This window comes from Manacus candei, unplaced genomic scaffold (genome assembly GCF_025592945.1).
Source record: "Manacus candei isolate 608988 ecotype Guabito, Panama unplaced genomic scaffold, ASM2559294v1 h1tg000106l, whole genome shotgun sequence".
Classification (NCBI taxonomy): Eukaryota; Metazoa; Chordata; class Aves; order Passeriformes; family Pipridae; genus Manacus; species Manacus candei.
The window spans coordinates 137,407-160,025 of record NW_026138154.1 but is presented as its reverse complement, the minus strand read 5'-3'; the positions used below and the strand labels follow the sequence as shown (position 1 = coordinate 160,025).

The 22,619-nt window shown below is 55.5% G+C and overlaps 1 protein-coding gene across 7 annotated transcripts in view; it reads left to right on the top strand.

The window, feature by feature from the left end:
- Nucleotides 1-22,619, top strand: part of GATAD2A (GATA zinc finger domain containing 2A) — a 50,444-nt gene that overhangs the window by 20,472 nt on the left and 7,353 nt on the right. For 5 of the 7 annotated variants that reach the window (XM_051769206.1, XM_051769208.1, XM_051769205.1 and 2 more), the window contains exons 2-7: nt 3,131-3,205; nt 12,025-12,296; nt 18,309-18,438; nt 19,275-19,406; nt 20,785-20,871; nt 22,332-22,463. In XM_051769206.1, coding sequence (XP_051625166.1) covers nt 12,034-12,296; nt 18,309-18,438; nt 19,275-19,406; nt 20,785-20,871; nt 22,332-22,463 — 744 coding nt within the window. In that variant the 5' untranslated portion in view covers nt 3,131-3,205; nt 12,025-12,033. The remainder of the gene's footprint in view (nt 1-3,130; nt 3,206-12,024; nt 12,297-18,308; nt 18,439-19,274; nt 19,407-20,784; nt 20,872-22,331; nt 22,464-22,619) is intronic. The other 2 variants (XM_051769211.1, XM_051769210.1) reach the window with 1 other exon arrangement.

The following is a 22,619-nucleotide window of genomic DNA, read 5'->3' as shown; positions in this document are numbered from 1 at the left end:
GATTTGGAGAATCCCAAGCCTGTGTTAGTCTGGAAATGTGATGCTTTGAACCCCTGTTTTGGGGGGTAAATCTGCTGGGTTTTACTGGATCATTGTTCCTCTGGGTGATGGGAGTCGGGAATGTTGGTGGCAACGAGAGCCCTGGTGCTCTGATGTAGAAATTCCAGCATTATTTCAAGGGGGGAAAAAAAAATAAGAAAAGAGGAAAACTTGGGAGTGCCAGAGAAGGGTCTGAGCCTGGAGCTGATCCTGCTCCAGTGGGTGCTGGATCCATGGAATGTTTCACTTCTGGGGGGTTTAAAAGTTGCTTGATGAGAATGAGACCCAGAAATCCTCCGGAATGAAGCCTCCAGGCTCTGGAACAAGGGGCAGGGAGAGGATTCCCAGGGCTCGGCTTTCCCGGAGGAGCCGGGGCAGGACCTGCAGGGAGGGGACACGGGCTGGCCTTGAACAGCCAGGACCTGCACTCAGGGCTTCCTGCAGCTCCAGTTCGTGCATCCCAAAGCTTCCCAGCCACTTTTTCTGCTGGAAGAGCTGCTTTGGCTTCCAGGGATTAACTGTTTAATCCCCACTTCCCTGAGCCGCCCCTTCCAAAGGAATCCAAAGGAATCCTCCGGGCTGTTTTTCCTCTGGATGCTGGAGTGTTTTCCTTGGTTGCTTTAGCTGCAAACCGAGCCTGTTAAATGCCAAATTCCCACCTTGGAGAGGCGGGAGGAGGCCTGGGCAGGGCTGGAAGGGGCCGTGGAGCCGGGAGCTCCCTGTGGAAACTTCCAGGCCCGGAATGTGGGTCAGCGGGAGCAGAAGGGGTTAAACGGCTCCTCCGGATCCCTGGAGGAGGAAAACTATTTTGGTCCCATGACAGGGACACTCTGGGAGTTCTGCCCTGTGCTCATGGAGCCTCGGGAACGCGGGAATATGGTCTGGGAGGGAGCGATCCCTGCTGACCCCCCATCCCTGCTGACCCCCCGGCACAGGGAGCACTGCCCAGCTCAGCCAGGGAAAACTCCTTGGGAAGCTCAGGCTCTGAGCTGGAGGTGCCTCCTGTGCTCCCTGGAGGATCCTCCCTTCCCACCAGGACCTTTCCCAGTCCCCTCCTTGAAATGATCCCTGCCAGGCAGGAGAATCCCCCTTTTTTAACTTTAATTTGGATTTTTATTTCCCCCCCCCCCAGCAGCTTCTGCTCCAGATCTCCAATTCCTGTGGCTGTGCTGGAGTTCAGGGCTCCCAGTTCCAGTGCCAGGGCTCCCAATTCCATTGTCAGGGCTCCCAGTTCCAGTGCCAGGGCTCCCAGTTCCAGTTCCAGGGCTCCCAGTTCCAGTGCCAGGGCTCCCAATTCCCGGGTCAGTGCCATAGTTCCAGAATTCCCAATTCCCGTGGTCCTTGGCACCCCCCAGCCCATGGAGGGGGGGCTGTTTGTGCCTCTCTGTCCCTGAGGGAGGGTTTGTTCGTGTCCAGGATGCAGGAGGAGCCCATGGAATTGTGCCTTGTCCAGGGGCTTTTCCAGCCCCACCGAGGTTTTCAGTGGGCTCCTAATTAGAAAAGCATTGGATAATAGGATGAGCTATAATTAGCCAGACCTGCCCTCTGGAATGCTGACCCGGATCCATTCACTCCCCCTCTGTATCCACACTTTTGTAGCAGTTTGGTGAACCTTTGGAATCCTTTTGGGATTGCCTAAGACAGGAAAACAGGGGAGCTGTGCCGGGCACGGTGTCCTGGCTCTGGGGACAGAGTGACCTCAGGGATCCATCCCAGGGGTGACCCTTCCCAGCCCTTGCCCCTCTCCAGGGAGGAGCACGGGGAGCTGGGCAGCTGCTCCCCTGCCTTTGGGGTGAAGGGAAATTCAAATTCCCTCTGGAACTTTGGGAGGGGGGAAGTGACTCAGTCCCTGGTGGCTGCCACAGAAACGGGAGGCCGAGCTGGAGGGAGGAGTTTGGGCAGCCACTGGGCACCAGATGTGGGGCTGCACACCCCCTGATCCCGGGAACCCCCCTGATCCCGGGAACCCACCCTGATCCCGGGAACCCACCCTGATCCCGGGAGCCCACCCTGATCCCGGGAGCCCACCCTGATCCCGGGAGCCCACCCTGATCCCGGGAGCCCACCCTGATCCCAGGAACTCACCCTGATCCCGGGAGCCCACCCTGATCCCGGGAGCCCACCCTGATCCCGGGAGCCCACCCTGATCCCGGGAGCCCACCCTGATCCCGGGAGCCCACCCTGATCCCGGGAGCCCACCCTGATCCCGGGAGCCCACCCTGATCCCGGGAACCCACCCTGATCCCGGGAGCCCCCCCTGATCCCAGGAACTCACCCTGATCCCAGGAGCCCACCCCCATCCCAGGCAATCCCGGGGCTGCCAGGGGCCGTGTCCTGGGGTTGGGATATCGGGATTAGGGCTCCTGGACCCCCCCTGTGCTCCTGGCATGGGGAGCTGTGGCACATCCCGTGGGAATTCCTGCCTGCCCGGAGCAGGCTGGCCCTGGGCTCCTTCCCTGGGTGTTTTCCTGGAGGGAGAGGGAGGGGTGGGATGGGACACCCTGCAGGATGTGACAGGGGTGTTCAGGGCAGTGCCAGCCAGCAGAGCTGCTGCTGCTGCAGGAACGGCCCCACAAACCCAGGGAATGGTGCCTTGGGATGATTTTCGGGCTGTGCAGGACAAAAACTTCTCCAAGGAGTTGTTTCCCCCCCTTCCACCTTTTCCTCTGCTTGAGGTGCTGGGAGGTCCTGGGAGCTGCTGCAGGGAATGGGGACAGGGTCAGGAATAGGGGTCAAACAGGGTCAGGAACAGGGGACAACTGACCTCACCCGTGTCCTGGGGGCGGTGGCACGGAATTCCAGGATGGCTGAGACTGGGAGGGGATGGGAATGTTGGTTCCAGGGAGTGTTTGGGTCAAACCAGAGGGATGAGAGGGGTTGATTTTCTCTGGGAATGTTGAGGGAAGAAGCAAAGACTGAAGGAACACTCAGTGAGACCCCCAGGCCTGACCTGCACTCCCTTCCCTTAAATCCCGGGATGGGGTTCTTCCCTCCTTCCCTGGGGTTCCAGAGGGTGGGATGAGTGTCCCAGCAGGGTGTTTGGGGTGGGTCCTGCCCCAGAGTGTCCTGACCCTCCTCTCTCTCCCCTCAGGATCCTCAGCCACGTCCCTCTGTGCCGCTCGGCCCCGTCGGGATCCCCGCGGGAACCCATGACCTTCCCTGCCAGGTAGGAGCCGGGAATGCCGTGGGATGGGAGCGTCTGGGACGTGGCACAGCCTGGAATTCCAGTCCTGGGAACACTGGGATGGGGGGGGGATTGTGTCCTGCACCTGCAGCTCCCACCTTGAAGGATCAAACTCGCTTCTGTGCCTTCCCCAAAACTCCCTTTTCCCGGAGCATTTCATGCCCCAAAGGAGGGAAATCTCCCGAGTTTCCTGAGGGATGGGGAGGTTTCACAGGGAGGTTTCAGGGCAGCTGCTCCATGTTGTTGGTCTGGGGCAAGAGGAGGAGCAAAAACAAGCAGGGAAATTCCTCCCTGGAGCCTCCCTTCATGTTCTGGGTGTTCTTGCAGCTCCTGGGAGCGAAATCTGGGAATGGGAGCGAAATCTGGGAAGGGGAGCGAAATCTGGGAAGGGGAGCGAAGTCTGGGAAGGGGAGCGAAATCTGGGAAGGGGAGCGAAATCTGGGAAGGGGAGTGAAATCTGGGAATTGGGAGTGAAATCTGAGAATTGGGAGAGAAACTGGGAATGGGACCGAAATCTGGGAAGGGGAGCGAAATCTGGGAGTGGGAGTGAAATCCAGGCAGGGATTTTGGAGCCCTGGCAACACTCAGGGAGGGAACAGCCGAGCTCTGTCCTGTGCTGGGGCTCCCCTGTCCCAGGGGGTGTCAAAGGGAGCGTTTTCTAAGTAGGAATTTAGGGGTTTATCCCTCCAAAAAATGGGGATGAGGAGCAGCTGAGGGCACTTGGATTGTTCAGCTGGAGCAGGGAGTGAGGGGAGACTCCTGGGGGGTGATCCCTGTGGATCCCTCCCAGCCCAGGACATTCCAGGGTCAGTGCTCAGCATTCCTGGTCCTCACTTCTCCTCCCACCTCACCTCTGGTTGCTGTTTGTGACCCAAATCCTGCCCAGGGATTCCATCCTGGGGACAAAAAAACAGGGAATGGAACCCTGGGAACACCTCTGTGGGTGACCTGAGCCAGAGGTGAAGGGGCAGGAGCAGCAGGAGGATCCAGCTTGGATCCTGGGAACTCCTCCACCTGCTCTTTTTGGGTGAATTATCACCTGGAAACGCCCCAGACCCCTCGTGCTGCTGTAGAAAAGCACATAAAATATAGAAATACCAATTTTTTTTTGGTGCATTGAGCTTGTTACCACAATCCAAGTCCAGGGATTTTTCTGTGGGATTGAACAGGAATCTTTGTTTTGGGAGAGGGGGCTGCAGCCAGTCCAAAAAAGAATCCAGGAATCCCAAGGAATTTTGCCCCTGTTGTCCCGTGCCCAGCCTGTGGTGCTGGGGTTGTGAGGGGCTATTTAAATATGCAAATTTGGCCACATTAAAATCAATGAACCAGCTCAGGATCCCTCCTTTAATAAACATCAGACATTAATTGGGGATGGGGGGGGGAGAGTTTGATTGCAGCCCGTTGTTTAATATTTAAATTGAATATTTAAATTGAATATTTAATATCAAAATCCCCCAGTAAATAAAAGTTGCAGTCGAAGCTGTGGCCCCCTTTAAGCAGAAGGTTTTATTTTGGAGAGTCCCAAATAAATAGCTTTTAATGATTAATTAATATCAGTGTGCCTGGAGAAATCCACACCTGGCAGGAAGGGCTGGGAAATTCTGCTCCTGGCTTTGTCCTTCAACAAAACCCACTTGGATTTTAATCCTCTGCTGAGGGGGGGATCCCCAGGGGTGACAAAGAACCAGCTCCATTCCCTGAATCCTGGAGTTGGAACCCCTGTGGTTGTGGCAGGGGTTGTTTCCAGGCTGGATCCTCCAAAAGTGAGGAGCAGCAGCACCAGGAAAAGTATTTAAGAGGGGGGGAAAAAAAATCACATTTTAATAGATTTTTAATTGCTTTATTAGCATTTTCCCCCCGATAGTGGAAACTCCTCTGAATTCCGACAAAATCAGCGAAATTCTGTCGCTTCCCCTCGCCTCAGTGGCCTCAAAGTTTTACAAGAATCAGGCAAGTGATGGTTTTTCCAGGCAGCAGCTTTTCCCACTTTTCCAGCTCCGTCTCTAGTAGCACTTTGGGATGCTCCTGTCCCTGCCCAGAGCCCCGGCAGGGAGCTGGAAGGTGAGTGCACAGGGATCCATGGGAAGCTGGGAGCTGACTCCCAGCTCAGTGGGATTCCAGCTCAGTGGGATTCCAGCTCAGTGGGATTCCAGCTCAGAGGGATTCCAGCTCAGAGGGATTCCAGCTCAGTGGGATTCCAGCTCAGAGGGATTCCAGCTCAGAGGGATTCCAACTCAGTGGGATTCCAGCTCCCAGATTCCAGCTCCCAGAATCCCGTTCCTGGCCCGACCCCGAGCTCCGTGTCCAACCCACAGCTCCGTGTCCGTGGTGCAGGAGCTCAGCCCCATCTCCAGACATTCCCTTTGGGAAGTGTCTCCCCCAGACATTCCCTTTGGGAAGTGTTTCCCCCAGACATTCCCTTTGGGAAGTGTTTCCCCCAGACATTCCCTTTGGGAAGTGTCTCCCCCAGACATTCCCTTTGGGAAGTGTCTCCCCCAGACATTCCCTTTGGGAAGTGTCTCCCCCAGACATTCCCTTTGGGAAGTGTCTCCCCCAGACATTCCCTTTGGGAAGTGTCTCCCCCAGACATTCCCTTTGGGAAGTGTCTCCCCCAGACATTCCCTTTGGGAAGTGTCTCCCCCAGACATTCCCTTTGGGAAGTGTCTCCCCCAGACATTCCCTTTGGGAAGTGTCTCCCCCAGACATTCCCTTTGGGAAGTGTCTCCCCCTGTCTCTTCCCGGCGCTCCGCAGTTCCCGAGGGCGAGGATGGAGGGAGCAGCAGATCCCTGGGGCTGGAAGTGCTTCCCGAGCTCCCCTCGGAGTCCAGCACCACGTGGGGGCCCCGTGGCCTCTCCAGGCTCTTTCAGGCTCCGTTTTTCCCACAGTTTTCTCACGTTATCCCACGTTTTCCCCTCTTGTTTCCTTCCTCTTTCCCCAGCGCTGCCAATCCCTGCCGGCGCATCACTCCGGACAACTTCCCGCTCCTGGCACGGGAGGGTCCCCTCCCGTGGGCTCTGATCCCTGGGAATGGCGAGGATTCCCAGCCCTCAGCAGCCCTGCAGCGTTCCCTGGAGGAGCCGGGAGAAGGGGGAGAGGATCCCAGCGGGGCCGGGATGGGGTGGGGGCTCCCGGGCCGAGGCCGATCCCGGGCAGCAGCAGCAGCAGCAGCAGCGGGAGCGCGGCCAGGGAAGGGTTAAGCGCTGCCATTTTGTTATGTAACACCCTTAATGGACACATCGGGAATGGCACCGAAATGGCAGCACTTAACCCTTGGAGGGCCGGGCCGGGCCGGCATTCCCGCCGGGAGCGGGGATGGGGCCGGGATCCCCCGCCCGCCTCGGCCCCGCCGCTCCCGGGGCTCCTCTTTTCCCGGGATCCGGAGCCCCAGGCACGGCCCGAGCCCCCCCAGGGACCCCCCACCCTCCCTGCCCTCCTGCCTCGTGCCCCCTTCACCCGGGAGAACCTGGATCCCTGCTTATCCAGGTGGATCCCGGCGTGGGATGACCCAGTTTTCCAACCTGTGGCGTTGTCCCGCTGCCCTGGTGCCGGTTCGGCCTCTAAAATCCAAGATCAGTCCCGAATTTGGCACCTTAAAGTTCATTTTTTTTAAATATCTGCATGACAGGGTCATGAACTTCGTGTGCAGGTGCATCCCTGGGTCGTGTTTTCCATGGATTGTTGTCACCCATGGACACAGGGATGGCACTCCATGCCTTGGAGATGGATTTTATTAATTTGTGTCTCGATTTTTAAGGACTTTTCCCAGGTTATTTCCCTTCTGGCTCCGTGCCCCAGGAGTTTTCTTTTTGGGGGGGGAAAAAAGAAAAAAGCCACTTGTGGCAGAACTGGAAAACAAGCTCAGGTCAAACAGCGACTTCCCAGGGGAACATTCCATGTCCTGCTGGGAAAAAGGAACTCCCAGGCATTGTGGGGAGCGATCCAAGGTGGCTGCAAGGCTGGTGTGTCCTGAGGATTCCAGTGGATCCTCAGGAGCAGCAAAGTTGGGATCAGATCCGTGGAAAACGCTCCCTGGGAGGCCTGGAATGTGTCTGACCCTCCTCTGGAACTGGGAATTTTGGGGGTTTTCCCCTTTTTTTCCCCTCCCTTCTCTCCCTTTTCCTGTGATTTCCCAGGTCGTGCTCAGGGAGGAGGTTGTTGGTGTTTGGTTTTTGCTCCCAAAGGAATTCCAGGGCTGGGAGATGGGGTGTCCTTGGGAATTCCTGCTGGGATGGGGGGTTGGAAAGGCTCATCCTGCCTTTCCATCCGGGCTGTTGGTCTGCTCTGTGTGACCTTTGGGAGGACTTTGTGTCCCTGGAGATGCTCCTGGGGGATGTTCCTGCCCCCATCCCTGTCTCCCCTGGAAAGCAGGTGCTCCATGGGGGATCCAGGATCCAGCACCTGCTTCCCTTCGGGATTTGGGGCTGTTTCAATAGCTCAGTGCCAGTGCAGGGCTCAGGCCATTCCCATTATTCCAGGATTACTGAGCCAGGCTCGGGCTCAGACCATTCCCGTTATTCCAGGATTACTGAGCCAGGCTCAGCTCCCTGTGGGATGTGTGGGATGTCCCGGGGCAGCTCCAGGAACTGCCTTCCCCCATCCCAACAAAACCCCACAGGGCACAGTCACAGCCCCCCAAACTTTGGGAAGCCCCCGAAGCTCCGGGATCGGCAGCTGGAGCTGCTCATCCCAGAGAATCCCAGAGGAGAATCCCAGAGGAGAATCCCAGAGGAGAATCCCAAAGGGAACCCGGCTCGGGGTCCAGGGAGGGCTGGAAGGAGCCGCTCCAGGGCCCTTCCCGGCCCTTCCCTGTGGGATCTGCCCCGCCCCCGGCCCGGCCCCGGCTCCAGATGTGTCTGTGGTGGGATAATGGGAATGAGAGCCCTGGGATAATGGGAATGAGAGCCCTGGGATAATGGGAATGAGAGCCGGGATTCCCGGCTGGGTGCACTGCGGGGGGAGATGCAGTTGTCAGGCTGCTGTGCCGGCAGCAGGGAGGCCTGAATTCCAGGGAAAAGCTGCTCCCTGAGGGCTGCCAGGCCAAGGGGGGGTGGAAAAGGTGGGAGAGGGGGGTGGAAAAGGTGGGAGAGGGATTGGAAGAGGTGGATGGGGAGTTGGAACAGGTTTGGAAGGGGTTGGAAAAGGTGGGAGAGGGGTTGGAATGGTTGGAGGGGGGAGTTGGGAGGGGTGGATGGAGGTTGGAAGAGGTGGATGGGAGAGGTTGGAGAGGGTTGGAAGAGGTGGATGCAGGTTGGAAAAGGGTTTTGGAAGAGGTGGAGAGGGAGTTTTGGAAGAGGTGGATGAAGGATTGGAAAAGGTGGAGGGGGTTTGGAAGAGCTGGGGAGGGAGTTTGGAAAAGTGGGGGTGTGGAAAAGGTGGAAGGGTCTTGGAAAATTTAAGAGAGGTGGGGAGGGAGTTGTGGAATGGGTGGGAGGGGTTTGGGATCGGTGGGAAGGGGTTTGGGATCAGTGGCAGGGGGTTTGGAATTGATGGGAGGGGGTTTGGAATCGATGGGAAGGGGTTTGGGCACAGTGGCAGGGGGTTTGGGATCAGTGGCAGGAGGTTTGGGATCAGTGGCAGGGGGTTTGGGATCAGTGAGAGGGGGTTTGGGATCAGTGGCAGGTTTGGGATCAGTGGCAGGAGGTTTGGGATCAGTGAGAGGGGGTTTGGGATCAGTGGCAGGGGGTTTGGGATCAGTAGGAGGGGGTTTGGGATCAGAAGAAGGGGGTTTGGGATCGATGGGAGGGGGTTTGGGATCAGTGGCAGGGGGTTTGGGATCAGTGGCAGGGGGATGCTCCCGGGATCTCCCTCCCTCTGCCCGGGCTGGGGCTGTTCAGTCACGTCCCAAACCCCCCAAATTCCTCCCCCTGGGCTGGCAAACCCCTTTTGGGCCGTTATTTGGTGTTCTCTGTCATCACCAGCTCCTGTGGGGTCACTGCACACGAGCCTGGGGGAGCTCCCCTTGCAAATAACATTAAATATATTGATTTATTTGTATATTTATATATTTAGATATTGATATATTGACATATTGATATATTTATATATTGATATATTTATATATTTAACCCCAGACAGTGCAGAGGAACTTTCTGGGGTCACTTCCTGGGGTTTTCCCCCCTCCCAGCAGGAATTTCCCCCCCTGACACAGGACACAGTTAAAGGGGGGGTTGGCTCTGGGGTTAATTATGTTGCATAATTATGTTAATTATGTTAATCTCGGGCTGCTCCAAACATTTCCAACACTTTGGGGAACTATTGTGTGTCTGGAAATCCCTTTTAAAAGGGGGAGAGAAGGGGGGAAAAATCTCTTTAAAAGAAAGGGGGAAATCTCTTTGAGAGAGAGAAAAAATGTGTTTAAAAGGGGGGGGAAATCTCTTTGAAAGAGGGGAAGGACGCTGAAAATAAATAAATTAATGACATTAATTAGTTAAAAATTTAAGGGGGGGGGTGTCTCATCCCACCTCAGTTGGCAGAGCCTGGAAAAAAAAAGAGGAGAGGGAGGAAAAAATCCCTTTAAAAAGAGAGGGAACAAACCTTTTTAAAAAGACTGTGGGGGAAAAAGAAATCTCTTAAGAGGGAGGGGGAAAAAATCTTTTTTAAAAAAGAGGAGTGGCAAAATATCTTTAAAAGAGAGAGATAAAATCTCTTTGGAAGAGGGGTGAAGAGTCTTTAAAGGGAGGGGGTAAAATCTCTTTAAAAGAGAGGGATAAAATCTCTTTAAAATAGGGGTAAAATGTCTTTAAAAGAGAAGGGTAAAATCTCTTTAAAAGAGGGGAAGGACAGTGAAAATGAATAAATTAATGCCATTAATTAGTTAAAAGTTAAGGGAGGGGGGGTTGTCTCATCCCACCCCAGTTGGCAGAGCCAAATCTCTCTCTCTCAAAAAAAATCTCTTTAAAAAAAAGAGAGGGATAAGATCTCTTTAAAATAGAGAGGGGTAAAATCTCTTTGAAAGAGAGAGGGGTAAAATGTCTTTAAAATAGGGGTAAAATGTCTTTAAAATAGAGAGGGGTAAAATCTCTTTAAAAGAGAGGTAAAATGTCTTTAAAAGAGAGGAGTAAAATCTCTAAAATAGGGGTAAAATGTCTTTAAAAGAGAGGACTAAAATCTCTTTAAAATAGGGGTAAAATGTCTTTAAAAGAGAGGGGTAAAATCTCTTTAAAATAGAAGTAAAATGTCTTTAAAAGAGAGGAGTAAAATCTCTAAAATAGGGGTAAAATGTCTTTAAAAGAGAGGAGTAAAATCTCTTTAAAATAGGGGTAAAATGTCTTTTAAAAGAGAGGAGTGAAATCTCTAAAATAGGGGTAAAATGTCTTTAAAACAGAGAGGGGTAAAATCTCTTTAAAAGAGAAGGATAAAACCTCTTTAGAAGAGGGGAAGGGCAGTGCAAATAACTAAATTAATGGCATTAATTAGTTGAGAATCCGGGTTGGGGGGGCTCATCCCAGCGCGGGGAGCTCTGTGGGTGCTGGAGGAGGAGGAGGAGGAGGAGGAGGAAGGGGAAGGGTGCCCGGGGTGAGCTGAGCGTGCTGCCGGCTCAGACTGGTTTCTGGAAAGTGCTTTGTCTCTCGGGCTGCATCCTGGGAAGGGTCATGTGGAGCCCGGTGATGTCACGGGAGCCCAGCCTGACTCAGCTCCGCGCCCGGGGCTGTGCCCGCAGGTACCCGAGGGCAGCCCAGGGGTTAAACCCGGCTGGCCCTCAGCCCAGCCTGCCCCTAAAGCCTGGCCCTAAAGCCCACCCTACCCCTAAAGCCTGACCCTAAAGCCTGGCCCTAAAGCCCAGCCTGCCCCTAAAGCCCAGCCTGGCTCCCCCTGAGCTCATCCTGCCCCTAAAGCCCAGCCTGCCCCTAAAGCCTGGACTGGCTCCCCCTGAGCTCATCCTGCCCCTAAAGCTTGGCCTGACTCCCCCTGAGCCCAGCCTGCCCCTAAAGCCTGGCTCTAAAGCCCAGCCTGCCCCTAAAGCTCAGCCTGGCTCCCCCTGAGCTCATCCTGCCCCTAAAGCCCAGCCTGCCCCTAAAACCTGCCCCTAAAGCTCAGCCTGGCTCCCCCTGAGCCCAGCCTGCCCCTAAAGCCTGCCCCTAAAGCCCAGCCTGGCTCCCCCTGAGCTCATCCTACCCCTAAAGCCCAGCCTGGCTCCCCCCAGCAGGGCAGCAGGTCCCAAGTTGAGTGTTGTGACACCTCCGGGCTCTCCTCTCCTCTCCCCCAGGCTGGGATGGTCCCTTATCCCCCCTCCTCCCTGCCCCCCATTCCATGGTGGGCTCTGATTCCTGGAATTCCCAGCCTGGGGAAGGCAGGGCAGCCCCAGTCCCGGGGAGATCCTAATCAGGAATTCTGTGATTGCACCGATTTGCATGACAGGCAAACACATCCCAACAATCCCAACACATCCTTGCATGACAGGCAGACACATCCAAACAATCCCAACACATCCAGCCCTTCCTGCTGCCTCCCCGGGCTCTGCAGGAGGGCTGGGAGCTTCTCCTGGGATGGAGGTTTTCTCCTGGGTGACTCAGTCAATGCTCAGGGAGGTTTGGGGGTGCTCAGGGAGGTTTGGGGGTGCTCAGGGAGGTTTGGGGGTGTTCTTGTTTTGGCTCCTCTGCCTGTTTTTGCCGACCATGAGGAGTGTGAGTGATGGGATCCGGGAGACACCTGGCAGTGCTTTTATTGCTCTCCCCGAGCTTCTTCTGCAGCAACTGCTGCACTTTGCCCTGTTTTGAAATGAAGGTGTTTTGTCCAGGTTGGGGTTTGGGGGTTTTTTTATTTTATTTTTTTAACTCCTCTGTGTGCCCCTCCCTGGCAGGAGCTCACAATGACAGAGGAAACATGCAGGACTCGGAGTCAGAAACGAGCCTTGGAGCGGGACGTGACCCCCAACGATGTGGACAGTAAGAAACTCAAAATGGAGAAAGGACTCTTGGGGACGGAGCTGAACTCTGAGGGAGACATGAAAATCAAGGCAGAGCCCGGAGCTGGCAAAGTGCAGGGACTGTTAAAGGCTGGAGAGGTGAAGGCGACCATCAAGGTGGAGGTTCAGACGGGGGACGAGCCCGTGGACATGAGCACCTCCAAAAGGTGAGTCCCCACCTCCCTGGGGGCATGAGCACCTCCCAGAGGTGCTCCCTGCTGTCCCTGGACACCAGAGAAGGCCCTGGAATGCTGCAGTGCTTGGGGTTGGAAGGGAGCTGGAAGCTCATCCCATCCCTCCCCCTGCCATGGGCACTGGGATGGGGTTGGGGGCACCAGGAAGGAGTTGAAGGGAATTGAAGCAGGACGTGGATGTGCAGCTCTGGATCTTCTCCTGAGATCCAGCAGCTCCTTCCTGGCTTTCCTTTGGCAGCTGAGGAGAGGAATGTGGGTTTAAATGAGCTCACAAGTCCTGAAGAGAATCCTGGAATGGTTTGGGTGGGAAGGACCTCCAAGCTCATCCCATTCCACCCCCTGCCAGGGGCAGGGGACACCTCCCACTGTCCCAGGTTGCTCCAGCCTGGCCTTGGGAAGGGTTTGCTTTGAGCTCCTGGTGGAGGTTCCAGTGTGGAAGAGGGGTTTGGGTGTTTGGGATTGATCTGGGAGAACAACGGGATGTAATTGTGCCAAGCAGAGAAGCTGGAATTTTGCAGTGGGCTCCTTCCTGAGTGGGTGTCAAAGTGGGACTCGTTGGGGTGGAAGTTGGTGGGACTTGGCCCTGGGAATGCTGTGGGTGCTGTGCTGGAAAAGCCTCCTGGAGGTGCCTGGATTCTGACACCTGATGGAAGTTGCTGCTCCCAGTCCCTGCCCTGCTCCCGACCCCTCAGTGCCTGGGGATCTGTGCTCTGGAGGCTTCTCAGCCTCCTTCAACACTTCTAGCACTGAAAACATCATATTTCCCTTGGAGAAGGTGGCCCAGCCGTGGTCCCAGCGTGGCTGATGGGCCAGGGCAGCTCTGGAGTCGGGGGGTTTTCAGGACCCCGAAGGACAAACGAGCCTTCGACTGGAAAAACGGTTTTGTTGGGGTTTTAAAGTTTTAGTTTGGTTTTTTTTTCTTAAACCTCCAAGTGAAATTCAAAGCCAGGGCCTGGTTTGGGCGGGGTTGCTGTGCCAGGAGGGGCAGAGGGAAGCCCGAGGTGCTGGGAGGAGGCTCTGGAGGGCTCTGCTGAGGGGTCACACGAGGCCAAACCAAAGCCTTGCTCCTGCTCCTGCTGCTCTCAGGAGCTGCTGCCGGTTATCCCAAACCCTCTGGAGAAGGGATGGGGGGGAAGGAGAGCCTGCTCCCCCTGGAGAAGGATGTGGCAGGCAGAGCAGTGCCCCAAAACTCCCCCTGCCTGTGCATTCCCTGACTTCACCCACGTGCTGTCAGGATTTCTCACTCCTGGCTCGGTCCCTGTCTCATCCTTCCCCTTCCCTCTGCTCCTTCCCTTCAATCCCAGAGTTTCCCACCTTTTCCCTGTGTTGAGCAGCAGCCTTTCCACCTCAGGCTGGAGTTTTCCCCTGGATTGGGTTGGGGTTGTTGTGCTCCAGGTGCAGCTCCTTCCTCCACACAACAAACACCTCCTGGCCGTTTTCCAGGGGTTTTTTTGTTTCCTCCCCCCCCAAAACTCTCCCCTGAGCCATAAAAACTGAGCTGGTTGTGAGCAGAGATCCCTGGGCAGAGCCCACGGGGATCCCTCTGGACACTGCTGGGTCTTGGGCAGCTCCAGGAGGACAAATTGTCCTCTGGAGCAAAAGCATCAGGATCCTTCCAGAGCCCAGTTATCCCAATTCTTGGAAAGCTTTGCTCCTGAGGGAAGTGTGAGGTGTTCCCAGGGGAGGTGCTCCTGTGTTGGGCTCTCCTAAATCCTCAAAATTTACAGGAATTCCCCAAACAAGGAACCCCAAAACAAGTGCTTCACTCCAGGATTCTACAGAGTGAGGCTTTGGAGTGATCCAGGGAAAACTGGGAGGGAGGGGAAAATGGGATTTACCAGGGAGTGATAACAAAGCACAAATTCAAGGGTTGGCTCCCACCCATCCCTCCCTCCATCCCATCCTCCCTGTGTCCTGTCCCAGTGCTGGGATCAACGTGTGCCCTGGAAAACTTCCAGGCACTTGGACATCTTGGTGTTTTTCCCGTGTTTTCCCCATTTTCTGGGACTGGTCAGTTAATCCTGGAATTCCCTGACGTGTGTCAAGGCAGCACCTCCATCCAAACCAGCCCATGAGTTATTCCTGTGGATTTTGGGGCTTATTGGGAGAAAAAAAAAATATATAAATTAAAAAAATCCCCCTGGACAAACCCCCCTCTCCCAACCCACTCCCGGAATCCTGTTGGATTTTCCCATCCAGCCCCAGGCTCCGGGTTTTTGGACCTGGGAGGAATCCTTGGCAGGGGTTGGTGTGGGGTGGCTGAGGTTTGGGCCCAGTCTGTGCCCTGGATTTCCCAGGTTTGGACGTGGAATTTTCATGTTCTGAAGGATTTGAGGTCGGTTGGGGGGTTGTTTGTTTTTTGTTTGTTTTGTTTAATCTGGTCAAATCCCATTTAAAAGTTAAAAGAGTGACTGGACTTGAGTGGGACTGGGAGGTGTTGTTGATCCCTGGGCTTGGCTGGCCCAGCCCTTCCTGGTACTGGAACTTACTGGGACCAGTGGGCTCCTCTTTTCCCTTGGAAACCCTGGAATTAGGGATTTTCCTCCCCTCCCAGCGTGTCTGTGCCTCCAGCCACGTGCTGTCCTGAAGGATATCGTTGCAAAATCGATTCCTGGGGGGGGAATTTAACATTTTATTCCAACCCAAGTGGATTTTGAGCTCCTGTTCTGGTTCCTTCTCCTCCTTTTCCCTCCCCCATCACAATCCTTTGATTCCCAGAGATAAAACACCTCCAGGAGGGGGGGGGGGGGGGGGGGAAGAAAAAAATTCCCCAGTGCCTTGTTTTTGCTTTCCTTGTTTGTCTTCCTTCCCTGCCAAGTATTTTTGGATGAGACAACACGAGGGCTTGAATGGACTGAGGCAAAACTGCTGCATATTTGTGGATGCAGATGAAGCTCCAGGCTGGGAATGTTGGGATGTTCCTTCCTTCCAGGAGCTCTTCTGTGCATCAGGGAGAATCCCCCGAGCCAGGAATTCCTCAGTGTCCCTTTTTTTTTTTTATTCCCCACACTCACTTTTCCAAGTGTCCAGTTTAAACTTTGCCTTCCTGGGAAGTTCCTTGAAAGAACTTTTTCTGCTGGGAAAAGTCGAGTCCGGCTCGGGGTGGGTTTGGGATGGAGAGGTTTGGATGCATCTTCCTCTCGAGGGGAAAAAATTTGGTTTGTGTTGAAGGCAAAAATTGGGTTCACCTTCAACACAAAAATTTAACCCCACAGGAAAATTTAACCCCACAGGAAAATTTAACCCCACAGGAAAATTTAACCCCACAGGAAAATTTAACCCGACAGGAAAATTTAACCCAACAGGAAAATTTAACCCAACACAAAAATTTAACCCAACAGGAAAATTTAACCCAACAGGAAAATTTAACTGGACACGAAAATTGAATTAATCTTCAGGGCAAAACTTGAGTTCCTCCTCTTCCCAGGTGGAATCAAACCTCCAGGGCTGGATTCAGCCCCTCTTCTTCCCTTTGGATCAACAACCAAACATTCCCTGTCCCCACGGGAAAGGAGCTTTTTGGGTTGGGTTTTGTTGGTTTTTCCCTGGAATTGCCGCGGTATCCCGGGAAAGGCTGGATGGCATCTTCCTGCCAGGAGCCCCCCCGCCTCTCCTGGGCCTCCTTTTCCCTTCTCCAGCCGCCCCTTCCCGGTGTCCTGGCCCTGCTCCGGGCGCTCCCGGTGCTCCCGGTCCCGGCCGCTCCATTTTCTCCGGAGGCACCTGCTCCCGGAGCTCCCGGGATGACAAAATGAAGGCCGGGCAGCCCGGCCCGTTGCCATGGATTTGGCCACGAGCACGTCACAGCCACGGCCCCACGTGACCCTGCCGTGGCCCCCGTGCCACCCTCGGGATCCGCCGGCTCCGGGTCCCACTGGATCCTCCCGACCCTGGATCCTCCCTGGGAACGGGACAGGGGACAGGGGTGTCCTCGGGTTGTCACCCGGAGCCGAGTGGAACCTTCCTGTTGGATCCCTTCCCTTGGATCCCTTCCCTTGGATCCCTTCCCTTGGATCCCTTCCCTGCTTCCCTCCCCGGCTCGAGGGTGGAGCTGCCGGAGCGGCCGGGAAGGGAAGGGAAGGGAAGGGAAGGGAAGGGAAGGGAAGGGAAGGGAAGGGAAGGGAAGGGAAGGGAAGGGAAGGGAAGGGAAGGGAAGGGTTGGGTTCCAAGAAGGGGCTGGTTCATCCCCGGTGCCGCTCGGATCCTTCTGCTCGGGGGGTTCTCGGAGTTTTTGAGGAACTTTAACTCGTCCCTGCTTTCCATGAGGGATTTCAGATGGAAGTTGGAGGAGGAGCAGCCGGTGCCTGGCTCCAGGTGGGGCTGGGTCCTGCTCCAGGGGGGATTCTGTCCTCCCTTCTCCAGGGGGGATTCAATCCTCCCTTCCCCAGTGGGGTTCAGTCTTTCTCCAGGTGGGAATCAGTCCTTCCTTCCCCAGGCAGGGCTCAGTCCTTATCCCGGAGCTGCTCCATCTGTCATTGGAAAGGGCTCAGCTGCCTCTTCCCAGTGCATTCCCAGCACATTCCCAGCACATTCCCAGCTCTCCAGCCAGTCAGGCCTTGTCCCAGCCCAGTTACATCCCGTCTAAGAACAGCCTGAGCCCGTTCAGCTCCGGGAAAAAGCTGGGAATCCTTCACCTGAGCCACTGAAATTTGAAAACCCCTCGGAGTTTGGATGCCTGGAGTTCCCGGGCTCGCTGTGCCCTCTAGAGGACATTCCCTTACTTATTCCTTAGTTCTTTTCCCACTTTCCCACCCCTAAAATTCCTGCCGTGGGGGCCCAGCACTGTCATCCCCTGGGTGGCCCAGGAAACCTGGGTGTCCCCTTCCTGCCCCCCTCTGCTCCAAACCTCGCTCTGGAATGTTATTCCCGGCTTGAAATCCCAAATCCCGGTGATCCAGAGGTGATCCAACCAGTTCTCCTGGGATAATTGCAGGGAATGGAGCCAGCAGGTGATTTATTGTCAGGAATTCGGGTGGAAGGTGGAGCCATCACTCAAACACAGCCAAGTAAAGGAGTTAAATCCCTGGGACACAGCCAGGATTTGATGGATTTCTGATGGATGTGTCCATCTGTGTTGAGGCTGTCACGGGATTCCCGTGTTCCAAGTGGGAAATAATTCAGGAGTGTTGATACAGAAGGAAAATAATGCCAAAAAAAAGTGCTTAAATTTGGGTTGAAGTGAATAAGTGTGGATGGTCGGTGTGGGGTCTCCTTCAGATTCGGGAACTCGGGTGGGAAAAGCCATAAATCACAAATACTTGGATTGGGGAAGGAGGAGGAGAACTGGGGCTGTGGTTTTGCCTTTCAGCAGTTAAGGAGGAGCAGCGAGTTATCCCTGGATTTGGGGTGGGACGTGCGAGCAGAGCCCTGGAAAACCTCCCTGTCCTCCAAGGGGGGGGCGATGGAAAAGCTGCTGTTGGGAAGGAATTGCCCTTTTTCTCTGGGAACGTGGCAGGGGGTGGCACTGGAGCATTTTAAGGTCCTTCCAACCCAAACCATTCCGGGGATGGCTCCGTGCTGTGGCTGCACCGTCACCTCGGGGTGTCCACAGGGAAAACGGGAATTGAGCTTCTTCCCTCAGGTCCATTCAGGATTTGGGGTCAGTCAGGGACTCGTGGGGTGGGTTGGGTTGGCAGGACCTCGAGGAGCAGGGCAGGGCCACCCCACTGTCCCACCCCACTGTCCCACCCCACTATCCCACTATCCCACTCTCCCACCCCACTCTCCCACTATCCCACTCTCCCACTATCCCACTCTCCCACTATCCCACTCTCCCACCCCACTCTCCCACCCCACTCTCCCACCCCACTCTCCCACCCCACTCTCCCACCCCACTCTCCCACCCCACTATCCCACCCCACTATCCCACCCCACTCTCCCAGGCTGCTCCCCTGGCATGAGGTGGTCGCTGACCCAGCCCTGCAGCCCCAAACTGGGGCTTCCCTGGGTCTCATCCAGCCCTCCCCCGTGTTTCTGCTCCACCCCCAGCGAGCCGAAGCGGGAGAAGAGGGTCCCGTCCCCGGACGTCATCGTGCTGTCGGACAACGAGCCCTCGAGCCCGCGCATGAACGGCCTCACCAAGATCGCCCTCAAGGAGACCAGCACCGAGGCCCTGATGGTGAGGCCGGGCTGGGAGCCCCCCCCGGCTCCTCCTGGGATCCCCATCCTTGGCACGGGGGTGGATTTGCGGGCAGGGAGGTCCTGGAGCCGCTGGTTGAAGCCCCTGATGTCTCCTGGTTCGGGCTCGGCCTCCGGGTTTTGGCTGGTTTTTAAAATTCAAAGTGGGCTTTTTGAAGTGCCTCACTCGGTGTGGCTCAGCACAGGCTTTCATCCAGCACCTCTTTTAGCCTTTCTCAACTTCTTTTGCCACTGAAAACATTTTTTGAATACTCAAATATTTAAAATATTAGGGTTTTATTTCCCTCTCTGAGCTCTCTCCCCACTGAGACACGGGTGACAGTGACAATGTGGAACTTAGTGGAACTTGGGTGGTTATCTGGCTTTTCCCTCTCCCCACTCCCTGTTTCCCATCCTTTCCCTTTCCTTTAGCCTTTTTCACTTCTTTTGCCACTGAAAACATTTTTTAAATACTCAAATCTTTACAATATTGTTTGGTTTTTTTCCCCTCTGAGCTCTCCCTCCACTGAGACACGGGTGGCAGTGACAATGCTGGGAGTTCCTGGTGGAACCTGGGTGGTTATCTGGCTTTTCCCTCTCCCCACTCCCTGTTTCCCATCCTTTCCCTTTCCTTTAGCCTTTTTTATTTCTTTTGCCACTGAAAACGTTTTTTAAATACTCAAATATTTTAAATATTGGGGAGTGTTTTTCCCCTCCAAATTCTCTCCCCACTGAGACACAGGTGACAGTGACAATGCTGGGAGTTCCTGGTGGAACCTGGGTGGTTATCTGGCTTTTCCCCCTCCCCACTCCCAGTTTCCCATCCTTTCCCTGCAGAAGAGCAGCCCCGAGGAGCGGGAGAGGATGATCAAGCAGCTCAAGGAGGAGCTTCGGTTGGAGGAGGCAAAACTCGTCTTGTTGAAAAAATTACGGCAAAGCCAAATCCAGAAGGAGACCACGGCCCAGAAGGTGGGATTTTCCTGCTTCTCCCACCTCTGGAAATGGAGGGGAGGGGGTTCAGTAACTGGGGCAGTTGCCATTCCCTGTGGAACATGGAACAAACACTCCAGTCCTTAATCATGGAATGCTTTGGCTGGGAAGGGACCTTGGAGCTCTTCCCAAGCCCTGTCCAGCCTGGCCTTGGACACTCCCAGGGATGGGGCGTGCAGGGATTGCTGGGATGGCTCCAAGGAGATCCTTGGAGGTGACAGGGAATTCCAGAGTTTGAACCCCAGGCTGTGGGAGCTGGTGGCAGATCCCAGGTCTGGATCTCAGGTCTGGATCCCAGGTCTGGATCCCAGGTCTGGATCCCAGGTCTGGATCCCAGGTTTGGATCCCAGGTCTGGATCCCAGGTCTGGATCTCAGGTTTGGATCCCAGGTCTGGATCCCAGGTCTGGATCCCAGGTCTCCCCCAAGTGAGTCTGCTCTGAGCTGCACATCCCTCAGAGCAATCCAGGCAGGAAAGGCTCAGCCTTCCCACCCCGATTCCCTTTTCCCATCCTCCTCTTCCCTCTCCTCATCCCACACATCCCGGGGGGTTGGGGGAGCTCTTTGCAGCACAAACCATCCCAGGAAAAAAGGCTGTGGGGTTTGGAGTTGTTTATTTTTGGCAGAGCTTTTTTTTTCCTGGGCTGCTCCCCGCTGGAGGTGGAGGTGGCAGGAGAGGAGCAGAGGAATTTGGGATGTGAGAGGGTGGGACCCCCCCACGCTGCTCCCGAGCCTGAATCCCAGTTCCCTGTAACAATGGCAACGACCCCGTTCCCTGGGGCTGCCGGAGGGGGGAATTTTGGGAGTGGGAGGGGGGAATTTTGGGAGTGGGAGGGGGGTGTGGAGGCAGCTCCTGGCGCTGCTTTGGGTGGGTTATTGGCACCTTCTCCCGGAATTCCAAGTGCTTCAGGAGGTGGGATTAGAACCAGAGCCGAGGACCTGCAGCCCTGAACCCTGAGCCAGGAGCTGGGGGGGTTTGGGCCGAGCAGGGGGAGACAGATCCTGAACTTCTTCACTTCCAGAGGCTTCTTCCCGAGCTCGCTCCCGCTGTGCCGGGTGCTGGATCCCGGGGGGAGCGGGTGGGGAGGGCTGAGGTGGGCTCTGGGCTGGCCCAGCTGAGCCAGAGCTCCCCTTGCTGGAGAAACCCGTGATTTTCCTGCTCCAGCCTCATCCCTCCTTCCCTAATTCCCTGCAAACCCCCTGGAGGAGCAGGGGCTGTGGGAGGGGGGCACAGGCGGGGCCCTGGAGGATTCTCGTGCCGAGGCTCTTGGGGATGAACTCTCTCCCCCCCTTTCCCTGCTGTAATTCCTGCTTCCACCCTTATTCCTCTGCTTTTCTCTCTGGTTTTTCCTCTTCCAGCCCGCTGGTTCCTCTGGGAGTGCTGTCACCCCTCCGCCCTTGGTGCGGGGCCCACAGAGTGTTCCTGCTGGGAAACCCTCCCTCCAGGTCAGTGGGGCGGGAAGGCTCCCAGGAACGAGGGCCCCGGAGCACAGGGAGAGCTGCCCAGGGCAGGGAGAACATTCCTGGAATTCCCTGGAGCCAGGGGGGAATCCCCCTCTTTAAACTGCCCCACTCCCAGCTTTGTGGTGGGATGGGAGGTCTCACGTGGAAACCATTCCCACCGAGCTTCGTTTTCCAGCTGGTCATCCCAGTCCACTCTGCTGAGGATTCCTTGGGAGAAGGGATGCCATGGAATTCTGGGGCAGCCTCCAGAGGCTGAGCTGGAAGAGCTGAGGGAATCCCGGGATTCCCTCTTGCCTTCCTGGCTGGATGGCACACAGGGGCTGGAAGGATCCTGGCTCAGGCCAGGAATTAAATGTTGGGAATCCTTGGGAAAGGGGGAAAAAAAAAAGTGGAATCACTTGGCATCTGTCCTTCATCGTCCCCTGGAACCCAGTGACTCGTTTTGCTGCTGGATTTCAAACGTTCCTGGGTGTTTGATTGGAACCAAATTCCCAAACTTCTTCAGCTCCAAGTGTTTTCCCGTGGGAAAAGGCAGCTCTTCACCTGGAGATCCCCTGGAATTCCAGACCCAGGGAAAGGGGGGGGTTTGCTCTCTGTGGAGGAGACATTCCCAAACCAGAGCAGTGTGCCAGCTGGAGGAATCCCTTCCTTGAGGCTGTTTCCTTGGATTCAGGCAGCACTTCCAGAGGAACTGGACCAGGAGTTAAACCTTCAACCAGGGAAACTTGGACAGAGCAGAGACCTGGGAGCTAAAAATCCCAAAATTGAGCTTATTCTGCCTAATTTGGGGTGTTTGGGTGCATTAACCCCCCTCTGCCTCTGCTGGAATGGAAAAGGTGCTGATTCCTGTGGGAAGGGGCTGAGGGAACATTTGGGCTTCAGTTGGAAAGGGATAAAACTTCCCAGCTGCTCAGGGAAGCAGGAGCTTCCCTGCTCTTTGTTCCCAGGGGATGCTCAGGCTGGGAAGGAGGGAAAGGAGGGAAAGGAGGGGAGCAGCACCCGTGGGAAGCCCCAGGAATGGGGTGAGAGGAGTGTTGGAGCTCCTGGAGGGTGTTGGGTGTCCCCAGGAACATCCCTGGTGTGTCCCCACATCCCTGTCCCGGCACCAGGAGGAATTCTGAGGGTTGCAAAGCTCGGGCAGCACATTCCCAGAAACCCCTTTAGGCTGATTCCTTTTCCTTTCCGTGATTTTTTTTTCCCTAAAGCTTTCCCATTTTCCTGCCGTTTTTTCCTCCTTCCCAACCCACTCACTTCCTCCACCTTCTCCCTGTATCCAGCAGTCTGTATTCCCCATTTCCCCCCCTTTTCCCATAACTGGGGGGGGTTCTGTGGGGTTTTTTTTGGACACTCAGTGTGCACCAAACCCAGCCTGGCCACCTCCTGCCCTCCAGCTTTTCCACTGCCTCCCTCCAGCCCAGGAGTGACTGTTCCCTCTTTTCCAGACCTCTTCCACACGGATACCAGGCACTGTGATCCCTCCTCCCTTGGTCAGGGGAGGGCAACAGGCGTCTTCCAAGCTGGGCACTCAGCAGAACACGCAGATCGTGATGCCCCCCCTGGTCCGAGGGGCCCAGGTGAGTGTTGCCCTTGATCCTTCACTCCCCAATCCAGGGGAACTCCCTTCCCCACCTTCCCAGCAGCTTCCCATCCCACCTTTTCGTCTCCTCGTCCGACTGGTTTTGCAGTGACGGGATTAAGGAGGGGAAAAAAAACCTCCTCATTTTGAGGAA